Source organism: Geotrypetes seraphini, chromosome 3 (assembly GCF_902459505.1).
Source record: "Geotrypetes seraphini chromosome 3, aGeoSer1.1, whole genome shotgun sequence".
Classification (NCBI taxonomy): Eukaryota; Metazoa; Chordata; class Amphibia; order Gymnophiona; family Dermophiidae; genus Geotrypetes; species Geotrypetes seraphini.
This window is the reverse complement of record NC_047086.1, coordinates 33,713,969-33,739,088: the sequence shown is the minus strand read 5'-3', so window position 1 is coordinate 33,739,088 and position 25,120 is coordinate 33,713,969. Positions and strand designations below refer to the sequence as shown.

Here is a 25,120-nt window from a genome sequence, read left to right as displayed (position 1 = left end):
GAATATCCGTGCTTCTGTGCATTAAGAGCTACTTCCTCCTACTCTAACTCCTTCCGTGCTTATCTGTGTTAAGAGCTACTCCCTCCTACTTTAACTCCTTCCATGCTTATCTGTGTTAAGAGCTACTCCCTCCTACTCTAACTCCTTCCATGCTTCTGTGTGTTAAGAGATACTCTCTCATACTCTAACTCCTTCCGTGTGTTAAGAATTACTCCCTCCTACTCTAACTCCTTCCGTGTGTTAAGAACTACTCCCTCCTACTCTAATTCCTTACGTGCTTCTATGTGTTAAGAGCTACTCCCTCCCTACTCTAACTCCTTCCGTGTGTTAAGAACTACTCCCTCCTACTCTAATTCCTTCCGTGCTTCTATGTGTTAAGAGCTACTCCCTCCCTACTCTAACTCCTTCCGTGCTTCTATGTGTTAAGAGCTACTCCCTCATACTCTAACTCCTTCCGTGTGTTAAGAACTACTCCCTCCTACTCTAACTCCTTCCGTGTGTTAAGAGCTACTCCCTCCCTACTCTAACTCCTTCCGTGTGTTAAGAACTACTCCCTCCTACTCTAATTCCTTCCGTGCTTCTATGTGTTAAGAGCTACTCCCTCCCTACTCTAACTCCTTCCGTGTGTTAAGAACTACTCCCTCCTACTCTAATTCCTTCCGTGCTTCTATGTGTTAAGAGCTACTCCCTCCCTACTCTAACTCCTTACGTGCTTCTATGTGTTAAGAGCTACTCCCTCCCTACTCTAACTCCTTCCGTGCTTCTATGTGTTAAGAGCTACTCCCTCCTACTCTAACTCCTTCCGTGTGTTAAGAACTACTCCCTCCTACTCTAATTCCTTCCGTGCTTATCTGTGTTAAGAGCTACTCCCTCCTACTCTAACTCCTTCCGTGCTTATCTGTTTTAAGAGCTACTCCCTCCTATTCTAACTCCTTCCGTGCTTATCTGTGTTAAGAGCTACTCCCTCCTACTCTAACTCCTTCCGTGCTTATCTGAGTTAAGAGCTACTCCCTCCTAGTCTAACTCCTTCTGTGTCCCATAAGCTTCCCACATTTTAAGAAATGTCAGCAAGCTAGCTCATCGCTAAGCCATAAGCTTGGACATGAGATAGATAGAATCAAATTTTACAATCATCTTTGTTGTGGTGATGGTGGTGGAGGTGTTCCTTCTGGTTGTTTCCATGTCAACACTAACCTGCATGCTGCAAAAATCCAGGTGGCCTGTGTTCAGTTTTAACTTAGGCCCTCTTTTACTAAGCCATGGTAGAGGTTTATACTGCTGCCCGGGGCGCTAAATGCTCCGACATTGCTCTGCTGTTCATAGGAATTCTTGGAGAATCTGAACAGTGTCGGAGTATTTAGTTCTCCAGGCCGTGGTAGACACCTCTACTGTGGTTTAGTAAAAAAAAAAAAATATATGGGGGGGGGGGGGTAGGTATTTTCCTTCTATAAAGTGTAACATAAGAAGAATTATACAGGATATAGAACATATTTTAGACATATTTGAAGGTATGTAATAGCTCGTTGACCAACGTGAGCACTGCATATCCTATTGACAATGAGATGGCATTAAAAATCATTCAAGTGTCAGAATCAGAGTGTCATTAGGAAAAACAAAAAAACAACTTTTGGCTTTGTTTAAAGTGCCTCATAGAATAAGGAGTGAATACAGGCATTAAACTGCCTATGCTATCTGTGAAGCTTTTTGTTTTAAATAGACAGAAAAAAATATAATTAAATAATCCTGTGGAAGTTCTAATTTTGCCTGCAGTAGATTAAGCTGCTCTGAACTGTATTGCATAAAAGAAACCTTGTGGCTGACATCTTTGTCGAAGAGTTTGAATGTGGGGTTGTTGGGTTTGTTTGTTTTTTTGGTGACCATTTTTCATAGCCCGATCAGGTACTCTGAAAATTTACCATGTTAAAAGCTATGGGGGCAATTCAGTAAAGAATTTTCAACAGAGTGCCATGAAATCAGCGTCCAAAATCATGGTGCCGACTGGTGATCTATAAGGGCACTTACATGTGTGAGTGCTGTAACAGAATGTTACATAAGAATAGCCTTACTGGGTCAGACCCATGGTCCATCTAGCTCAGTAGCCCGTCTTTGTGGAGGCCAATCCAAGTCAGAAATGCCTGGCAAAAATCCAAATAGTAGCAGCATTCCATGCTACCGTCCCATGTCTGTCTCAACAGCAGACTATGAACTTTTCCTCCAGGAATTTGTCCCAAACAATTTTTTAAAACCAACTATATTAACTGCTCTTACCACAACCTCTGGTAAATGCGTTCCAGAGTTTGACTATTCTCTGAGTGAAAAAATATTTCCTCCTATTGGTTTTTAAAGTATTACTCTGTAACTTCATCGAGTGTCCCCTAGTCTTTGTTTAATCTTGATGCAGTAAAAAAAAAAATCGATCCACTTTTGCCCGTTCTATACCGCTCGGGGTTTTGTAGACTTCAATCCTATCTTCCCTCAGCCGTCTCTTTTCCAAGCTGAAGAGCCCTAACCTTTGTAGCCTTTCCTCATGAGAGGAGTTCCATGCACCTCAATAAAAGAGGGCCCTTGGGGTCCTTTTACTAAGGCGCGCTAAACGATTTAATGTGCGATAAAAATTACCGCGTGCTGGATGCTAAGGCGCCCATAGAATATAATCTTTCAGCATCCGCTAAATCGATTAGCGCGCCTTAGTTAAAGGGACCCCTTGATGTTGAACGAGAGTAACGGTGCCAAGTAAACAGGCATTTGGAGATGCAGATCTTCCATAAGAGCCATAGAAAACGCATGTTGCTTCTGAGCTACAATGCCAAATAAAGGATTAATTATATATACTGTATATACAAGTAAAATGCAAGTTAAGTGAAAATGTGCTAGATTAGATTATTTTTCATTTCTCCATATGAAGGAATATGATTTTTTTTTTTTTTAAGTTTGGTCTAAACCACATTTACTGTTCAGATGAAGCCCCCTTAAAAATACAGACGCAAATACATTAATCATTTAAGGATGGACACCCAAAAATAATCTAATCTAACACATTTTCATTTACTTGTATTAAAGTAGCAATTTCTGCTGTGAAATTGGGCTGGGAGTGAATTATTTTATAGCTTCTGCAAATTAATGTTGTTCCATTCCATTTTATTTATTTGAAATACCGCTTGCGACAAAGTAATTAACCCGTGCACAGAGGCAACAGTCAATATTCATGCTTAATATAGTTAAAATAATTACAACGTAACAAAATGAAGATACAGCAGTGGTGTAGTAATGTGCATTTGGTAGCAAATGTGTGTTATTACTGTTCTGATTAATGTGCCAAGGGTATTTGCAGGTAGGGTTAAGTATGGTATTGATTTTATAAAGCTATTGTGGCATGTACTCCATTACCGATACTGTGACTGTGTATGACTGACAGGGACGCTGGACAATAAAAAAAGGTAATATATAAATTAGCCTACCTCCCAGCCCTCCCAAAAATGTTGTACACTTCTCCCTCCGTATTTGTGAGAGATAGAGGCAAAGCCGGACCACGAATACCAAAAAATTGCAAATAACTTTTTTTCTATTTTACTTGTGGTATTATGGTTTAAACCCCTCGCGAATGCTGTGAAATCGCGAATAAAAATGTATTCGCGATTGTTTAAAAAAATAAAAATAAAAATACCGAGTTATGTATTTCATCGTACTGTATAATTCAAGTACTGTACGCTGAAGTGCAGGACTTTTCTCTGCACACATGCTGAAGTACTGAACTTTTCTGTGCACACACGCTGAAATGCTGAAATTTTCTCTGCACACGCGCTGAAATTTTTTTCTCTGCACCGTCCATGCTGGAAAAGAAAGCGCCAAACTTTTTTCACAGCGCTCCAGGATGATGTCATTTGGGGGCGGAGCCAGCAACATAAAACCCCGCAAATAATCGAAGTCTCGAGTGCTGAACCCGCAAATACAGAGGGGGGACCTGTATTTTATTTATTTGTGGCAGTGAAGAAAAAGTAATCCATAGTTTTGATTACAGACTTTTAAGATCATTATGACAATTCTGAACACATTTATAAACACTGAAAAAAAAAAAGTAAGACCTTTGATTTTTTTTTTTTAATTTTCAATATGAGTAGCTTCACATACAAAAAAGTAGTGAATTTATATAGGATATTTTCTAATTGATTCTTTTTTTTTTTAAAAGTGGGAAGAAATCAGTGGACTGGATGAAAATTACACACCCATACGAACATACCAGGTCTGCCAGGTGATGGAACCGAACCAGAACAATTGGCTTCGGACTAACTGGATTGCAAAGGGAAATGCACAGAGAATTTTTGTGGAGTTGAAGTTCACTTTGAGGGATTGTAATAGTCTTCCTGGGGTACTGGGAACATGCAAGGAAACCTTTAACCTGCATTATTATGAAACAGACTATGACGGTGTCAGGACCATAAAAGAAAGCCAGTATGTCAAAATCGACACCATTGCAGCAGATGAAAGCTTTACACAGGGTGACCTGGGTGAGCGAAAAATGAAACTCAACACTGAAGTTCGGGAGATTGGGCCCTTGTCCAAGAAAGGATTCTATCTGGCCTTCCAGGATGTAGGGGCCTGCATCGCTTTGGTGTCTGTCAAAGTTTACTACAAGAAGTGTTGGTCCATTATTGAGAACTTAGCTGTTTTCCCAGATACAGTGACTGGCTCTGAATTTTCCTCCTTGGTAGAGGTGCGGGGCACTTGTGTGAACAGTGCAGAAGAAGAGGCAGATAATTCTCCCAGAATGCACTGCAGTGCGGAGGGAGAATGGCTAGTACCTATCGGGAAGTGTATCTGCAAAGCGGGCTACCAGCAAAAAGGAGACACATGTGAACGTGAGTTCAATTTATCTATTTTTTTCTTTCTGTCTTCATGTATGCTAGTTAGCATTATTTTGACTGCTTCCCTCCCCTCCCCCATCCCCAACTAAAACATCTTTTTTTTTTTTTTAAGGCATTCAAATAAATAGCAAATTTTCACAGATGATATATCAGTATTTATGGAGCACTGAACTGAAGAGTGCTTTGAGATTAGGTTTAATGAAAAATGTAATAAAAATTCACATTTAAAAAAAATGAAATTGTTATCTGATTACACACTTCGACTATGTGCTGCTGTATTTCGTATCTTGACTAACTCAAATCAGGGTATTTTTTTTTTTTTAACTCATTTGTTATTCCTTTGTATTCTGCTGGTGTGATTAGAGAATGCAGATGCTGCATCTCGTATGAAAAGATTTCAAGAACATTCTCCATTGAATAAGAACATAAGAATAGGTTTACTGGGTCAGACCAGTGTTCCTTCTAGCCCAGTAGCCCGTCTTCACGATGGCCAGTCCAGGTCGGTGTCAGGTCAAAAGCGCGGCGGGACAAAGGCGCGCGCAGACAATTGAGCGCAGCGCAGAACATTACAGTTTTTACGGCTCCGACGGGGTGTGTGTGGGGGGAACCCCCCCCACTTTACTTAATAGAGATCGCGCCGCGTTGTGGGGGCTTTGTGGGGGGTGGGGGGTTGTAACCCTCCACATTTTACTGAAAACTTCACTTTTTCCCTGTTTTTAGGGAAAAAGTTAAGTTTACAGTAAAATGTGGAGGGTTAAAACCCCCCCCAACGCCGGCGCAATCTCTATTAAGTAAACTGGGAAGGCTCCCCAACACAAACCCCCCGTCGGAGCCCCTAAAAACTGTAATTTTCTTCGGCGCGCGCCTCCGTCTTGCGCTCAGTTGTCGGCGCGCGCCTTTGTCTTTAGCGGGGTTGTCTATGAACCGTCCAGGTCACTAGTACCTGGCAAAACCCCCCAAAGTTCCAACATTCCATGCTACTGATCCCAGGGTGAAAAGGAAGGAGATTTGCGTTTAACTTACGCCTTGTTCAGCTGTAGCTCAAGGCAAGTTACATTCAGATACTGTAGGTATTTTCCTATCCCCAGAGGGCTTTTCACTCCAATTTTGTACCTGAGGTAGTGGAGGGTTGGTTGAGTGACTTGTCAAAGAACCTGGCATCCCTGGTCCCCAGCCTACTGCTCCCATCAATAGGTTTCTCCACTCAAGATAGAATGTTTTCCCGCTGTTTTTAATTAATGTAGACGGCGCTAGGTTCCATCCCTTTTCCTTCATTGCCATACATTTGCATGGCATGTCAAGTTCTATGGTCATACAAAGCTTATAAAACTTAAAAGATTATATGGTTAGTAGTGCATCTCCTCTCACAATGTGTCTGTTTGTATCAAGAGCAAAAAGGGTCATGGATTTGATGTACACTTCCCCCTCCCCATTCGCGGTTTCTGCACTCGCGATTTCACATAATCACGATTTTTTTTCTGGGGAGAGGGAAAATTAAAAAAAACATATTTTTTACCTCCTTGCCGCCTTCCCGGCCTTACCTGGTGGTCTAGCGGGCTTTCGGAGCAGGAGCGATCTTTCTACGCTTGCTGCCCCATGCAGATCGCCATGAGGAAATGGCTGTAGGGAGTTCCCGTCGTAGTCTCGAGAGACTACGGGAACTCACAGCAGCCATTTCCTCATGTCGATCTGCACGGGGCAGGAGCGTAGGAAGATCGCTCCTGCCCCGAAAGCCCTCTAGACCACCAGGTAAGGCCGGGAAGGCGACAGGGAGGTGGGGGTGGGTCAGAGCCGGATAATCACGGTTTTTCGCCATTCGCGGGTCCGGCTCTGCCCGTATCCCCCGCGAATAACGAGGGAGAAGTGTACTACCTTTCTGTGATACGACCAAAGCAGTTTACAGTTATTATATGCAGGTAATTTCTCTGTCCCTAGTGGGCTCACAATCTAAATTTTGTACCTGGGGCAGTATAGGGTTAAGTGACTTGTCCAGGGTCACAAGAAGCAGTATCCAATTCCCCAGGTTTGCAGCCCATTGCATTAAAATTAAAATTAAAATAGGGGCATGTGATATGAGAAGTAGAGTTGCCTTAGTACATTTGGGAGCAGAAGTAAGAAATGTATTTGGCGGTATGGAAGGTGTATTATCAAATCTTGGAAGAACATGCATATCATTTAAATTCGTGCTATTTATGAAATGCCAGAGCTGTTTTGCTTGCTAAGGGTAGCTGTTTAATGCATCAGAACCTTCAGCACATGTTTTTTCAAGGACAGATAAGGGTGGGGGGAAAAGGTTCTCCATTTAATGCATTCTAAACCTCACACAGCAAGCATGGTACAAAGCAGTGAGGCTACAAATTCTCCCTCTTCCGGAGAGACTGTGAGAAGATAATTGAGGTTTTCTGCCCAACTGTTTCTTGACCTCTCTTGTGAGCTGCCACGAAAGGTGCTGATCAGTACTTGCTCTGACAGTGGATGAGGAAAATAATGAAAGGGATAGAATGACTTCCCTATGAAGCAAAGCTAAAGAGGCTGCGGCCCTTTAGCTTGGAAAAGAGATGGTTGAGGGGAGATTTCATAGAGATCTATAAACTACAGAGTGGAGTGGAATAGGTAGATGTGAATTAGAGAACGACACGGGGACAAATTTGTCCCTGTCGGAACTCAATTTTCCCGTCCCCACAGGAACTCAATTTTAGGCATTGGTGGAATGAGGCATTATGACATCATAATCTGAGCTCTAGAATGTTGCTACTTATGATTTTAAAGCGTTTGAGGCTTATGCGGATGAGAACGGAGCTTAGGCATCGATGAAATGAGGCATTATGACATCATAATGTGAGCTCTAGAATGTTGCTACTTATGATTTTAAAGCGTTTGAGGCTTGTGCGGATGAGGATGGAGCTTAGGCATTGGTGGAATGAGGCATTATGACATCACAATCTGAGCTCTAGAATGTTGCTACTTATGATTTTAAAGCGTTTGAGACTTGTGCAGATAAGGACAGAGCTTGTAGGAACCGGAAAAGAGCTAGCGGGGATGGGAAAATGAGTTCCTGCAGGGACGAGGAAAAATTTGTCCCCGTGTCATTCTCTAATGTAAATCACTTGTTTACTCTTTCTAAAAATACAAGAACTAGAAGGCATGCAAAGAAACTACTAAGTAGTAAATGTAAAACAAATTGTAGAAAATATTTCTTCACTCAGGTGTGTGATTGAACTCTGGAATTCATAGAAACCTAGAAACATAATGGCAGACAAAGGCCAAATGGCCCATCCGGAGTAACCATTGTCTCTTCCTCTCTCTAAGAGATCCCAAGTGACTTTCCCAGGCTTTCTTGAAATCAGACACAGCCTCTGTCTCCACCACCTCTACCTCAAGTTTCAAGCTTATTAAAATTTGTTATACCGCCTATAGTAACTTCTAGGCGGTGTACAAAAGTAAAATTATAATATCTCAGAGAATGTGGTAAAAGCAGTTAACAAGGTTTAAAAAGGTTTAGACAGTTTCCTAAAAGAAAAATCCATAGACAGAAACACAGGGCTCCTTTTGCTAAGGTGCGCTAGTGTTTTTAGCACACACAGCCGATTAGTGCACGCCAACCCCGCGCTACGCAGTTAGAACTAACGCCAGCTCCATGCTGGCATTAGCGTCTAGCATGCACGGCATCGTAGCGCGTGCTATTCCACGCGTTAATGCCCTAACACCGCTTAGTAAAAGGAGCCCATAGAAACATGATAGCAGATAAAGGTTAAATGGTCCATCCAAGTCTGCCCTTCTGCAGCATCCACTATCTCCTCCTCTCCCTATGAGATCCCACGTGCCTGTCCCACGCTTTCTTGAATTCAGACACAGTCCTTGTCTACACCACCTCCACTGGGAGACTATTCCATGCATCTACCACTCTGTCTATAAAACAATATTTTTCCTCATATTACTCTTGAGCCTGTCACCTCTTAACCTCATTCTAAGCCCCTCTCATTCTGGAGTTTCCTTTCAATTGCAAGAGACTCGCTTCGTGTATTTATGCCACATAGGTATTTAAATGTCTCTATCATATCTTCCCTCTCCCACCTTTCCTCCAAAGTATACATATTGAGATCTTTAAGTCTGTCCCTCTACACCTGATTATGTAGAGCAGGGGTGTCAAAGTCCCACCTCGAGGGCCGCCATCCAGTCGGGTTTTCAGGATTTCCCCAATGAATACGCATGAGATCTATTAGCATACAACGAAAGCAGTGCATGCAAATAGATCTCGTGCATATTCATTGGGGAGATCCTGAAAACCCAAATGGATTGCGGCCCTCGAGGAGGGACTTTGACACTCCTGATTTAGACCATCAACTGTTTTAGTTGCGTTCCTCTGGACTTGGGGAAATTCACTACTTTTTATTAAATAAGCAGAATTCTTTCTGTTTTATTCTTTTGGGATCTTGCCTGGTACTTTGACCTGGATTGGCTGCTGCTGCTGGAAACAGGGTACTGGCCATGATGAAGCGTCAGTCTCTCCCAGTATAGCAACGCTTATTATGTTAACCGTTTTCCACTGGAAACTAGATTGAGATCACCAATATTTTGGGAAAAAATCTAAAAAAAAAAAAAAAATGAATGAAAGCCTTTTTTATTTCCTTTGCAAATCCCTAGCAAACTTGGTTCTGCCAAAAGTGTCTGGGAATCATCAACATCACCTTCTGCTCAGATTAGTATGCAATTGCTTTAGAAACTCTTAATTGGTATCTTGGCCTTATCTATTCTGAGGAAAGGATGGAGGAAGAGATGCTGCAGGAGTCCTTTCTGCCTTTTGTTGGGACCCAATTAATCCATTACCTCAGGCTGTTTATGTTTCCACAGATAGCTACTGGTGTGTGTTAAGAGATTTTGGATTCAATTCATGTCTTTTTTTTAAATCCAGTTGTTGCTCAGGGCGAGTTACATTCAGTTACAGTATTTTCCTGTCTAAGATGGTGACATGGAGACTGGAGTGAGTAGGTATTGTTCCTGCCTCCCAACTTTAAGAGTGAACTTTGGGGGTTCTGGGGGGATTAGGGATTATTGTGTGTGTGTGTGTGGGGGGGGGGGGGAGGTTTCCACTTAGGCTTCTGAGATATTTTTGGTGGGTTCCACAGACTACCAGAAAAATCTTTGGGGTGGGGTGGGAAGGTTGTGTGGAATAGGGGGCCAATGCACCACTTGGTTTTTTTTTTTTGAAGTCAGGAGGTTGGGGGCATACTTGGGCTACTAGGGATCTTTGGGGGGGGGAGGTCAGGGTATGGGGGTCATCGTGGGCCCCAAGGGTATTTTTGGTGGGGTTGGGGAAGGGTAAGGGCCACAGACCACCAGAAAATTCCCTGGGGTGGGGAGTGAGGACAAGCGGTCACTGGGTCACCAGGAAAATATTTATGGTGGGGATGGAGGTGTCATGGACCTGGAGCTGCTGGGCCAGCAGGAATATTTTGTGGGGTCAGAGGGATTCAGGAGCATTTGAGGGTTGAGAATCAAAGGGTCCAGGCTACCAGTGATCTTTGGCTCATTAGAGGTGAAGTTCCTCATTTCACCGCAAATTGGCCCCTTTGCTTCCATGTTCCATGTTCCATCTTTCTGCTTTCTGTTTCAAAGAGCAGAACTAGACTTTTAAGGTCTTGAGTAAACTGCTGCAGAAAAGCATAGCACATTTTACTGCACTGACTCTTAAGTTTGTAGGAGACGCAATTGACTCATGACCTGGATTGGCCACTGTTTGGAAGCATGTTACTGGGCTAGATGAACCATCATGACTTCTCTAAGGTCCCAAGGAGTCATATAGGGGTTTGAATTGGGCGTAAAAATATGATCATGTCACTCCTCTTCTGATTAAATCTCACTGGCTCCCCATTAATCTTCGTATTACTTATAAAATTTTACTATTAACATTCAAAACTCTTGATACTAACGAACCTCAATTCATTAGTAAAGTATTTATGCCATATAGTGCCTCACGTTCTCTTCGGTCAACTAACCAAAAACTTCTACTAATTCCCTCCTTGAAAATTATTGGAACCCGTCGACAAGATATGTTTTCAGTATCAGCACCACAACTCTGGAATTCTTTACCTCTACAATTAAGAGATGAAAATAACCTAAGCTATTTTAAAAAGTACTTAAAAAGCTTTTTATTTAAGGATGCTTTTAGCTTATAAATTGCTTTTCTAGCCCTTCTTCCTTTCCCTTGCTTTCTTCCATAACTTTCTTCCTCTTTATGTTTGTCTTTCTTTTTCCCACTGTATTACTTTATCAGTTCGCCAGTTATACTCATTGTGTAAACATTTTTAAATTATATTTATTGTGTAAATTATGTCTTGTTTTGTTTTGGTTTTCTGTTTTCTGTTTGTTGTTTTTGTTTTAATACTATGTTTAACTATATGTTACTTTTATATATTGTAACTCGCTTAGAAAAAAATTTTAATTAAGCGATTAATCAAATATAAATAAAACTTGAAACTTCCCTGGATCTTAGCTTACAGTTTCTATCAGTAAACTATTCCCCAAAATCAGACAGACATAGTTGCAGCCCTCTTAAGTATCTCATTGCCTGCATGGCTTTGCCTTTTTTTTTTCAAATGGAAATGAGAATTTGAAGCATGTGCATGCAAAGAAATAAAACCCACACCTAGCTCAGCCTACCCTGCTTAAAAAAAAAAGAAATCTAGGTTGTAACGTTAGAACTAGATTTACTAAAACATACAACTATATTATTGCACTCTGACACTCATTAATGCACAAGGCCACATTATTTATTAAAAACACACATTAAGGAGTACTGCATTGGCTGCCAATGGAGGCGGAGGTAAAGTTTAAGTTTGGTTGCTTCTGTTTTAAGGCTTTGTTTGGTTTAGCTCCCAAATTTATAATTGAGCTTTTCTCTTTTGCAACCAACAGACATAAGAGAAACTCACATCTGAATTTTGTTTTTCCGCCTTTTAGAGGATGCAAACTTAAAAAACATCATCAAAATCTTTTTTCATATTAAGCAGCGTTATGGGGTAAGGATTTAGAACAATTGCTTTTACTTACTGACACTTATGGGGAATTTAGGAGACATCTAAAAACATCTGTTTTTGAAATATTTAAGCAGCTAATTCGTAAAAATTTTATTATGCACTATTTTGATCATTTTAGTGTCTCTAATTATTGGCTTTTAACTTTTTTAGTTCTATTCAACTTCTTTTATTGTTGTTGTTGTTTTTTTTTAATTTAAACTATTGTAAACTGCATAGAACTTTACGGCCTTGCGGTATATCAAGTTTCAGGTTTCAAGTTTAAAAATCCATGCAGAGCACTATTCTATAAAACAGTGGTCTTCCCTAATTTTTTTAAGTGGGGGCCCCTCTGGATCCAAATGAGCTGAAGGTGAGCCACCAAATATCTTCCCATGCGAGTCCTCAACACTGCCAATTAGTATGTGTCAATAATATCTACCTCACCTGCCCGTCTTCAAAATTTTCATTGGGTATAATCCTCAAAGAGGTTGGCATTGCCAAATGCATTCTCTTCATCTATTGAGAGATGCCTTATCCTTTAAGCATGTGGCTCTCCCTTCCACCCATTTCCCTCTTTCTGCTGTTTGATTAGAAAAGCAGAGTGTAGCAGAAAAAAAAAGTGAATGATGACGAGGGCCGGCTCCCAGGTCTTGCTTTGAAGAAGTGTGCTGTTTATAGACTAGCCCAGTGTTTTTTAACCTTTTTACACCTATGGACTGGCAGAAATAAAATAATTATTATGTGGACCGGCGGTTGAAGAACACTGGGCTAAGTCATGGGCCAGACCCCGCCCATCTCTACCCAATCTCCACCCCAGACTCCGCCCCCATAATAGTACTAATTGCACCTTGCACGTCCCGTGCCTCATCTGGAAGCCTTCCCTCTGACGTTGCAACGTCAGCGAGAAGGCTCCCGGTTCAGGCGCAGGACGTCCGTAGGAGCCGCTGCCTGTGGCTTTATATACTGAATCAGTGAGGAAGAGGGAGCCGGCTCGAAGATAACGCCGCATCGATCGCACCGTGGACCGACGGTTGAAGAACACTGTTTTGGGCCTGATGCACGTGCCGGCCCTGTGGACCGGCAGGAAATTTCTGTGGACCGGCACTGGTCCATGGACCGGTGGTTGAAGAACACTGGACTAGCCCATCGCGCTAAGATCTGTGCCAGACTTTTGAGCGAGAATTTTACACCAGTTGAAAACTGGGCGTAAATCCTGTTGCGCCAGTTAGGTGCAGGTCTCCTGAATCCTGTAATATTGCGCGCATCCCTAGTGAACCCAATGACCGACCCAGGAAGCTCCCTTGGCCGCGCGCCCCCTTTTGAGTCACATGGTAAAAATATTTGCACGCGGATCGTGAAAGAATAGCGCTTAGCAAGATGCAGACGTGAATCCATATTGTTGCCTGTTAATGTTAATTAGGCAATTTATTTATGCACATGTCTCAGAATAGCACAAGTTGTGTGTGTGTGTGTGTAAATTTTGGTGCCATATATAGAGTCTGGGAGTAATAGTGTTAAGCTGTGGTAACACAATATGGTGAATGTTTGTTTTTAGAAGTGAAGAGAGGTGCTAAATTCCTCCCCTCACCTCTTTCTCAGCCCCTACTAAATAAACAGAAATGAAGGTTAACAAAATAGTTGTAGGCAATGACTGTTATTACTGTGTTTGGCTAGTCTAATGCAAACAAATTTATCACCTGAACCTTTTTATTGGCCTCATATTTTTGCATATTCATAAGATCTAGCATGATAACTACCCTACTAAGTGAAAATGTTTAAAAAAAGGTGACGCTGCCACTTTAACAAACAAACTCCCCCCCCCCCCCCCCCCCCCCCCCCCGAAATCTAAAAATTCCACAAAGCTTAAAGCAGTATGTTAATTCATTTGATCTAGGAACTGCTTCCCTGAGAGAATACCAGGGGTTGCTGAAAAGTTCTCAGGCCAACCAATCAACTTCCTAAAGTCCGAGCGTTATTTTGCCGCTGCGTTGTTTTGTTAAGTGCCGATTTGCTGAAATTAAATTCTCCCACCTTTTTACAAAGCCACGTTAGTTTTTTTTTGTTTTTTTTCATTGCCGACCGCTGCGGCCGACGATAAGAAAGCCTAACGTGGCTTTGCAAAAGGGTGTGTGTGTGCTATGTTTTAACATTGTGGCAGATCATTGATTGAACCATATCCCTGCCATTCTCTGCTTGGTTGGGCTGAGAACATTTCAGCACCCCCTCATAAGATATTATTTGTAAAACCCAAATACAGTATATATATAAATATACATGCAAATGTTTCACTAAAAAATGACTTTTCTTGAAAAATTATTTGCCCATTTATTTACATGCGTTGAAAGCTCCTTCAGCTTCTAATCATTCTACAAAAAGGGCATGACGTAACCTAAGTGAAATTGTACGTGTGAAAATTGGTGACCTGTCAAATGTGCGCAAGACATTGGTGCCCCAACAATTCCGCTCCAACAATTGCGCGTAGGGGAAATGTGTGTCACCCTAATCCTTCCCTTTTGCGGGTGGGGTGTGTGTAGGGGAACCCCCCCACTAAACTTGTGGTCTCGTTCAAGGTGTGTGTGTGTGTGACCCCCCCACCACTAAACTTACAACTCACGCACAAGCAGTTTGCCCATCCTGTTTGCCCTTTCCGTTTGCGCTCTGAGGGGGTGTGTGGGAGGTAACTCCCCCCCACACACCCACGCTCTCGTTGAGGGCCAATGCCGACGCGATCTTTGCCGCAGACACCCCTCCCCACTACACTTACAATTCCCCTTCCTTCATGCGTGCGCTTGTCGGTGTGCGCATTTGACGGAGCGGAATTGTCGGAGCGCCAATGTCCCGTGCGCTATTGACGGTGTACCGTGAAAATCTGCTCATACACCCAAAATCATTACTTTGTTGAGACAGCAGAAGGTATCAAAGCCATGGTATCTTTTTATTTTCAAAAGATTACTTCTGTTCTCTAGCTACATCTAAAATGCTTTGAAAAAGTTATGTGCTTACTGTTTGTCCCCGCTACAAAGCCCGACGGAGATTTTTTGGCGGTGGTTCCTGCTAATTCGGCAGCCATTTTCATTCTCTTCAACACAATGCACGAACCAGTTTGACTGCTGTTACTCTTGTTAAATTTATTTGCCTTTCACTAAAGAAGGAAAGGGCTTTGAATTGGGGGAGAGCTGAAAACCACACAACAGGTTTATTGAACATGGAAGAAGTTCTTCAGTTTCTCTCAACACTGATGCTGGCAAAGGAATTAAATGAACGCTCGTACTTTAACAAAGTATTTCCAAACCCTGTCCCCTCCCACCACCACATCCACACTTTTTCCCCATTTTTTTGGGCACTGTGCCAGAACCATCACCGGGAGAACTGAGCTCCTCTGGAAGTGATCCAGGGTTTCATTCAGCAGTTGCTCTCCATCTCATATTTGCTGATCCCGTTACAGAATAGGAAAAGGGCCCATGTAGTGGTTTTTTTTTTATTATTATTTTTTACTGAGGCCATGCAATTTATATTGTGAAGGATTCATCCCTTAGCTAAGAGAATTCCCCATGGCACCTCCACACCTAAAACTAGGTTTATTTATAGCATATATGGACGGAGGTGAATGAACATAAGAACATAAGAAACGCCTTCACCGGATCAGACCCTAGGTCCATCTATTCCGGCGACCCGCACACGCGGATGCCAAGCCAGGTGCTCCCAGATGGAGACCCTGATCACCCGTATCCCTCAATGTGATTTGCAAGGAGGTGTGCATCCAACTTACGCTTGAAACCCAGAATGGTAGACTCCGTCACCACCTCCTCCAGGAGAGCATTCCAAGTGTCCACCACTCGCTGTGTGAAACAGAACTTCCTGACATTTGTCCTAAGCCTGCTGCCCCTCAGCTTTGGTCCATGACCTCTTGTCCGTGTCACTTTTGACAATGTGAACAACGATGCTTCTTGCTCTATTTTGTCAAATCCTTTCAGAATTTTAAAAGTCTCAATCATATCCCCTCCTCTCAAGGGTGAACAGTCCCAGTCTTCCGAGGCGTTCTTTGTAGCTCAAATTTTCCATACCTTTTACTAGCTTCGTGGCTCGCCTCTGCACCCTTTCCAGCAGGATTATATCCTTTTTTAGGTATGGAGACCAATGGAAGCAGGAAGGTTGCAGCAAAGGAAAGGTCCTGGCGGCCAGCGAGATAGTCTTTAGCACTGTCTCTGATGCTGTAACTGTGGAGGACCCCACGGGTGGATAAGTGGAAGGGAGGAGGTGCTGGACCCAAGGGGGTGTGCTGGAACTGGAGGGGGGTAGCATCTTGGTCCTCTTGACCAGGGCCCACTGAGTCCTAGCTACATCATTGGTTACTTCATATGGTTGGGTGGCAAATGGTTTCTGTTGTTCAGGGTTGGTGCACTCCTAGGGTTGTAGGTTTTCAGATGATACATGTAATTAGCTTCATAGGCATTGGAATGGGGGAGGCCACAAGGGCCACAGCCTCCCCCCAAATTTTTGGTTGCCAATTTTTGCCCGCCCTCCCTCCTGGTGTTATGATTATAAATCTTCGGGCATCCGCTGCGCAGCGTCAAACAGCAGGCCTGCCCCCTGGAACTCTTCATTCTACTTCTGGGGGCAGGCCTACTTGTGGGATGCTGCGTGACATCTGCCCGAAGATTTAAAACAATAGTGCCGGGAGGAGTTGGATGGGGGACTCGGGAGCTGCCGAGAGGTCATGCACCAGGGCGGAGCTCCTGGGTCCACCCTCAAACAAAGCAGCGCTCCGCTGCCTATGACTAGCTTCCTGCAAGAAGCAGCCTGATGTAAGTTATGAAGACTGAATTGTTCCCTGGGGTCTGTACTAAGAGCAGTTTCAGACTTTTTTGCGACTCAGCATTTCTCCATCTGAGATTTAGCTCTCGGAACAACACATGGAGTCACCTTTAGATCCATCCTCTCCCTCACTTCTTTCCCACAGATTCTACCAGGAACTGCTTCAGGAATGCTTGGGTTCTTCCTGAGGATGGCGCTGCAAGCGTCTGCAGTGTAACATAATATAACATCACCCGCAATACCATAAAGCTTGATATGGCTTACAATTCAGAAGAAAAATTTTGCAACAACATTAAATTACTTAACATCGTTCAGAAAGATATTTAACAAATAAAAAAAAGGTTTTAAAATGAAAATAAAAACTTGCATTAGACAGCAAAGGCCCTGAGGCCCATAGTCTAAAAACAGCGCTTTAAGTTAGGAATTGATAGGCGGTAATTTTTCAGCTAGCGCATGCTATAGCATACGCTAATCTTGTGCGTGCGCTAAAAATGCTAGCGCACCTTGGTAAAAAGAGCCCTAAATTGATTGACAAGATATCCTGGTGCTAAACCATGTAACACCTTATATAAAAACAGCCAAATTTAAAGACCACCCTGGCCTCTACAGAATGCCAGTATGGTCTTCTAAAATAGATTGTGACTTGGTCAGATTTTTTTTAGGTTAAAGAAATTAAACACACAATCATGTTTTGAGCAATGCAAAGTCAGTGCAAATGCGTTTGTTCAGCAAAATAGACTATATTGCAATAGTCCAGAATGCCCAAGATTAGTGATTACATCAACAAATGAAAAGGAACTTCTTCAAAATATGATCTAATTGATCAGAGTTTCCAAAGCGCAAAGAAACTCTTATGGACTACTGCCTTGGTCTGAGTGCACGTTGTTAATGTTCTGTTTAAATACACCCATAGGATTTTAATTGTATGATTTATAGGATACATGATACCATTCAATTTCAAATTATCTCCAATTAACCTGGTAGGAGCAGCAAAAAACCCAACTTAAACTATGTCATCATTGTTCCACTGTAGAGATCACTAAATTAATGGACTTGATCTCAGCAAAAGGTACAGATAACACCGGAAGGATAACAGTTATATCATCTGCATAACTAAAATGATTAATACCTAAACTAGATAATCTTATACCTAGGGAAGATAAGTAGACATTAAAGAGCGGTGATCCTTCCATGTTTCAGAAAGAGCATCACCAAAACACACCTGATAGTGTAGATTGCAAAAAACCCCCAAACAAAACAACCCTCTCAAACCATTGATGTACAGTTCCAGAAATATCAATAGTATCTAAACAAGCAATAGCACATTCCATGGTATCCTTCCCACTATTCTGGACCAGTGGGATATTTATGTTCATTGACCAGCAGGTGGAGATAGAACACACTTGAAGAGCTGTGAGATCCAGGACTAATCCCTCCCTGAGCTCCTCAGTATTTTCTATCTCCAAGCAGGAAGATGGAGACAGGGCTTTTATCCACTGAGCCACAGCAGCTTCCAGTAATGTCTTTCTTCGTCACATCTGATATGATAGCTTAAGGATCTGCTAAGCTATGATCTTGTCAGGTATTTTTACCTACACATGGCCAGGATCTCTAAGCTCTCATGATAGGAATCCCCACACCTGAAAGGAAGCAGCTGTGGCTCACCATGTAAAAGCCCTGTGCTCATCTTCCAGAGATCATGGGTTCAAATTCTAGCACATATCTTAATGGTGGCATTCTACCTTGCGGGTGCACCTTGATTATCTTACAATGAGATCAGCATTGTACAGGTACACACCTCCATTTGCAATGAACTATCTTTTTCCCCCCCAGTTTTTAAGCTTTTCCAAATGAAGTTATGTATGCAGTCTACATATTTTTTTCATGTGCTTTCTTTGCTTTCAAGAATGAGCTGATTGGAGCACAGTTTAGTCAGAAAAAAAGGGGGTAGCTTTTTAGCAAGAAACATAAAGCTGTGTTTTTCATGTGCTGTGCTTCAGTTAGTTAATTGATGTTTTCCTCTAATTAGCAAATAGCATTTCTGTTTGTCCACAAAAATAGAAGGTTTTGCATGCAATATATCTGTTTTAATGTGCCCTGTGTATGTGGTGCCTTATTAAATGCATTTTGAGCTTAATAAAGCAAAAATAAAAACCCAGAGAGCTATTTAGCAGATCGCATTAAGGACATCCAAACTGTGCCTAAGTTCCGTCCATAGAACTCAGGTCTATCTGAAGTCCAAACTGCTGAAAAGTAGACCTGCGGCATATCACTATTTACCCTCCTCCATTGAGAAAAATGGCCATTTAACCCTTCCCTTTGAACCCTTTGTTTTCTGTCCAATAACCAATTCTTAATCCTCAATTGAACATTGCCTCCTATCCTATGACTCTTCAGGTCTCCATAGTTTCTGAGTAGTGTATGTTCAGTATCTGGCAGTGGAGGGATTTTGTGTTACTGTTACTGAGGTGAAACCAGAATTTACAGAGTAACACAGTAAATGTTGGCAGATAAAGACTCACATAGCCCATCCAGTCTGCTCATCAAGATGGCTAGAACTGTGCCTGACACTCTGTGCAATCCCTTGCCACACACAAATATTGGGGGTACTTTTGTTTATCAGTCATGCCGGTTATGAAGTAACCACCATGCCAACCATATAGGCAGTCAAATGTGATGGAGATGATACATGATTATAACCAAAAATACAAGTATTGTTGACATTATTCAACTTACCAGTCAAGACGTCTTCCCTTCACAGTACCTCTCCCCCCCCCCCCACCACTTGCAGTGATAATAAAGTGATCTAATACACTGGAGTTGTTGAAACTTCACCTGTCTCGTACCATTTGCGGGACAGATCATAAAAGTCTGTTAGGCTTCAGCCTCAGTTCCCCCCAAAACTGGATTTGGCTAATCTTTCAATCTTTCGTCATTTGCGTTACACAGACCGTAGAAGTCTGTCCTGCATCATCCTCAGTTCCTCTGTCTCTCGCCATTTGTGGAACACAGGCCATAGAAGTCTGTCTGAAGAAGAAATTCACGGCGGCGCCTTTGCGTCTCCCGTCTTCTTTTGAAACCTGGGGTTTTATCCTTGGGGGCAACTTTTTATTTGAGACATCCGTGTAAATGTATTGTGTGTTACCGTACTCTCAAATATGTGATTTTTGAACAATCCCAATTGACAAACTTTGTGGCAATGTCTCGTCTGAATGCAACAACCTTTGAACCCTAAATTTGATTATTGATGACCTCATTTCAGTGCTATAGCTTTCAGTTTCTTATGTATTATTATTAATTTCTTCTATTTTTCGCCAATTTTCTTTGACTCTTGGATCCTAAGTTGAGGACTTGAGCATAAATAGTAAAATTTGTTAATTTGTGAGTTATATTTACTGTATAATTGATATCTATTCTATTATTGCTTTCTGTACAAGTGTAATACTTGAAATTTAAATTGAAAAATCAATAAAAGATTTAAGCATTAAAAAAAAAAAAAAAAAAAAAAAAAAAGAAGTCTGTCTGACATCAGCCTCAATTGCCATTACTCCTGCCCAAGATAAAAGCTCAAGAGCCAGGATGTGCTTCCATCATTTTCATATTTAGCAATCCCCTGTGTCTATCCCATACTTTTTTTAATTCATCCATTGTTTTTTACTCTACCACCTCTCCTGGAAGGGTGTTCCATGCATCCACCACTCTCTTTGTGAAAAAGTACTTCTTGACATTACCCTTAAATCTACCTCCCTACAACCTCTATTCATGTCTTTTAGTTCTATTGCCCCATATGCCTCTGGAAGACATAGTGAAGAAAGAATTAGAGGACATGAATTGAGACATGGAAAACACCGGAAGTGGCGTTAGGCATCATAAAGCACCTTCGTGAATGTGATTCTCTTGGATGATAGATGCCAGAAATGTAGGCTTTTAAAACCCTGGCCTGTATTTTTGGTGCCTGTCTTCCACGTAGCTGCGATTCTGTAAACGGTGCCGTTGCATGATTGACATGTGATTGGCGGCCATTTTTAAGGCAGTCGCTGACAACAGTGCCATCTACAGAATCCGGGTCTAACTAGATAATGCATTCATGCCCATTCCCTACCCTGATATGCCCCATCCAGAAAATAAATAGATACCATGTGCTTAGCATGCAAACGAGTTACGTACCACAAAATCCTTTAATACGCATCGTGGTAAGCATTTTCATGTGTGCTACAAGTGCGTTAGGGGATTACACCACCCTTTAGTAGTCATATCCCTAAACATGTTCCCCAGAGACACAACTTCAGAGAAAACAGTGAGTGTATCTGGCTCTTAATCTCCTTTGCTGAAACCTAGATTGTAGGTTCTTTGCGAAGAGACCTTACAAGTGTGTAATTTATTACATATTGTACAAATAAATTAGCAACACAGAATGGAAAACAAAAACCCCACAACCTTATGTGAAGTAACTCCATCTAGTATTTTCTTGACGGAATGGACTTTTGATGTAGTAATTCACAAGACGTAGACTTTCAGAAGGCCAGGCTGAAGTAGGATCTGGCAAGTCATTTGTCTTTAATGGTTGAATTTTCCTGGAACTTAATCCAGGCATCAAGCAGCTTCGGCAGCTGCCTTAAATTAAATTAACTTCCCTCTATTTCTAGGTATCCTTCTATTATTATTGATTATCTTTGGAACTTCAGAAAGGTTACCTGTCTTCTTCCACCTGAGAAACTATGCACACTGTGCTTCCCTTAGATCTTCGTCTGAGCCTGCAGCTACTCTCGTATTTATTACCACTGAGAACCACAGTGTGAAAATCAATTATTGCTCCCTCACTTTCAGCATTAATAATGCATGGCCTTATTTTTATCCCTTCAGCCTTCTCTTTGCTGCAGCAGTAGGCTAGTAGGCTGAAATTGATAAGAAATGTACATAATATAATATTTGTTGAAAAACTTGGAATGTCAAGATCTTTAGCGTTCTTCCAGAGTTCCACATTAAGCATAATGTGCATTCAAATAATACAGATAAAGAATTTAAAAACAATTGTTTTCACAAATCATGTAAGATAAGTTATCTTTTGTACTTCTCATTTAGAAGTCCTTTTACTTGACTGTGAAAAAAAAAAAAAATTGCATTTAGGATTAAATTCAATAAGCTGTGCCTAAAAATCCGCGCTGAAAAAAATAACATTAAAAGTTAGGCACAGTTTAAAGAATGTATTTATTTATTTTCCGAACTTACATTGTGCTCTATCTTTGCAGTTCACAATCGAACATAGCCACACAAGCAGCTCCACCAACTCTCCAATTTACTGATAACGACCTCAGATTACAAAATATTCAGAAAATAAATAAAAACCCTACTATTCAAAAAAAAAAAAAAATACTACCCAACAAATCCCTGAAATCAACCTAACACCAAAAGAACCATCTCTAATCTCTAATACAATCTGACGCCACAAGAACCACCTCAACTTTCTGTATCAACCTTCTCCACTCTCTAATTCCTCCGGAAATGGCCAGATCTCTCCTTGTGTAATCCGCCTTGAACAGCAAGGCAACGGCGGAATAGAAATCACTAATGTAATATAATAAACAATCTTAAAATCACATAAAACCAATTAAAATACATAACTTTAGTCATGAAGATTTACGTTAGCTGAACCCAGGTGTAAATCCTCATGCCTAACACTGGCCTTTATGAAGAAGCTGTGGTAGAGGTTTCACCGACTCTCATAGAATTCCTATAAGCGTCGGAGCATTTACCTTGCTAGCCCATGGTAGAAACCTTTACCGCACGTTTGAAAAAGGAGCCCTAGATTAGGTGTGGATCTCTCTTATTCTACAACAACATGCACAGATTGTAGGAATGCTCCTGATCTGTCCATGACCCTCCCTTGCCTGTACCTCCTTTTTAAAGCCGCACTGAATTTTACACTTGGTGCCTAGATTTATGGGCATAAATTTAAATTAAAGCCAATTAGCACCAATAATTGTTAGGGCTCAGTTATCTGACCTAATAGGCTTCTTATTTAACTTAATTGGGCGCATAAATTGGGCACATACACCCAAATTTGCATGAGTAAGTCTTACCACTCTGAACTGTTATGGTACTGCGGTATACAAAAATAAAGTTATTATTATTATTATTATGGCCTCTTTTACAAAGCTGCACTAGCGGTTGTGCTGCGCTAACGGCCCCGAAGCCCGTAGAGATTTAAAGGGCTTCGGGGCTGTTGCCGCGCAGCAGCCGCTTAGCGCGGCTTTGTAAAAGGGGCCGTTAATGTGATACGTATATAGAATTCATGGGTTAGGTCTAGATTCTCAAAAATCTGCGTTAAAAACCGATAGGCCACTGTTGCAGCCGTCGTAGTAGTGATTTAAAAAACGAGTCATTCTCCAAAAAACGCTCATGCAAATGAGGTTGGCGGAGAGTAAAGAAGATTAGTTAAATTTGCATGTGCCCATCGCTGGTGATAGCGATGGGCACAGGTGCAGAATAAATGAACCCCCTCACCCAAAAAACATCCCCCCCCCCCGGCAGCGGGAGAGATGCCCACTCTCCTGCCACCAATCAACACGCCCCCAAAACCCCATCGGCAGTGGGAGAAATACCTACTCTCTCTCGCTACCACGCAACCCCCCCCGTGCCTTCGACGACCCCTGTCCTCTCCCCATTACCTTCCGATGACCCCTGCCCTCTCCCCCTTACCGTACTTAAAGGGCTAGACTTTGCGCCAGCACTTTTACGTCTGGATTCGTTATTTGTAAACATTTTCTCCACATCTATATGATTGTCTTCTGCACCTTGGATCCCTGAGGAAGGTGTGTTTAGCCGAAACATGGCCCGTGTTGGGTCCTTTCTTAAAGACATATGTGAATTGAGCTTTTATTACAGGTTGGTTTTTTTTTCGCTGTGTTTGTTTTTACCAAAAAAATTTTGAATAAAATTATCTCCAAGGGCCGAGAACATTGCACTTCCACAGTCTCGTTTGTTTGGATTTGTTCATTTCCTGTGGAAACTTGGTCTATTTGCATTTGCTGTCTCTTTCCTCACTGACCTAGTAAATGGATCTTAGGTGCATGGTCTGCTATTGGGGGAAGCCACTTAGTGCCCTGGGACTAGTGGTATGGAGTGTTACTGCTGTTTGGGTTTTTGCCAGGTGCTTGAGACTGTTGGTAACTGTTGGTAACTGTTGGTAGTGGGATACCTGGGCTAGACAGACCCACTATAGCTATTCATATGCTTATTTATGTTTAGTTGTGCTTTCATGTTTTAGTTTTAGTTTTTTTATTAATATTGTGAATATTATTTTGTTGTGGCTGGTCTTTTTTTTTTTAATCTTTATTGATTTTCAAGTAGTAACAGTGCATTACATATGAATCTGAACATATAACAAATCAAGAAAAGCACTTTGAACTTACAAATAATTGAAAGTAATATTTCCCCCCCCCTTTTTACTTAATAAAATGCAATTATTCTTCCAATAACCCATTCTTATCTAATATAATAAAGCCCTAAGCGCGCATGCGCACTCCCACCTGCGTGCTACCGTTTTCCGTGCACTGTAGGGACCCGCAGGTAGGAGTGCGCACGTGCGCGGTCCATGCTCGCAGCAGCAGAAAGAAGAAGCCGTACAGCATCGCATCTCCGGAGTGTGAACTGGCCAGGGCGACGTCAGCGGGGGCCGGACCGGAGCTGGAAGAGAGAGGAGCTGCTCTCCTCCCCTCCCCCAACGGACTTTAATTCCTGGCTCCCAGGCTTCTCCTCCTGCTCTGGCTTGGCCCACGTAAAAAATCCAAAAAAACCCAGAGCTCGCTTTGGGTCCAGCAAGGGCTGCGGGTCCTGAAACCTTCTGATTCAAGCACGTCTGCAGCACTCTACACATGCTGCTTCGGGGCCTTCTACTGCCCTGATTTGCTGGGCAGTAGAAGGCCCCGAAGCAGCGTGTGTAGAGTGCTGCAGACACTGCTGGAATTGGAAGGTTTGTCGGGACCAAGGGAAGGGGGGACGGTAAGGGACTAAGGGAGCTGGCCAGACCGTGGGAAGGGAAAGAGGGGGGTAGGGGAAGCGCTGCTGCTGCCCAGGAAAGTGGTGTGGGGGGAGGGAAATGGAGGGGGAGGGAATGCTGCTGTGGCTGCTGCACAGGGAAGTGGTGGGAGAGAAATGCTGCTGCATAGGAGGCAGTGAGAGAGACAGATAGATAGAAAGAAAAGAAGAAAGATACAGGGGCAAGGAGAGACACAGAAAGACAGACAGACAAAGGGGGCCAGGGAGAGAGATAGACAGCGGGAGGGAGAGAGAAACAGAAATAAAGACACACAGACATATATTCTAGCACCCGTTGATGTAACGGGTTAAAATGCTAGTATAAAATAATACTAAAAATAATAAACAAAACATTTTCACAAAGATGGAATACAAAGATGGTATAACGGT

At 42.1% G+C, this 25,120-nt stretch overlaps 1 protein-coding gene across 2 annotated transcripts in view; it reads left to right on the top strand.

The window, feature by feature from the left end:
- EPHA7 (EPH receptor A7) overlaps window positions 1–25,120 on the top strand; it is a 393,019-nt gene that overhangs the window by 8,024 nt on the left and 359,875 nt on the right. For both annotated transcript variants that reach the window (XM_033937544.1, XM_033937543.1), the window contains exon 3: window positions 4,187–4,856. In XM_033937544.1, coding sequence (XP_033793435.1) covers window positions 4,187–4,856 — 670 coding nt within the window. The remainder of the gene's footprint in view (window positions 1–4,186; window positions 4,857–25,120) is intronic.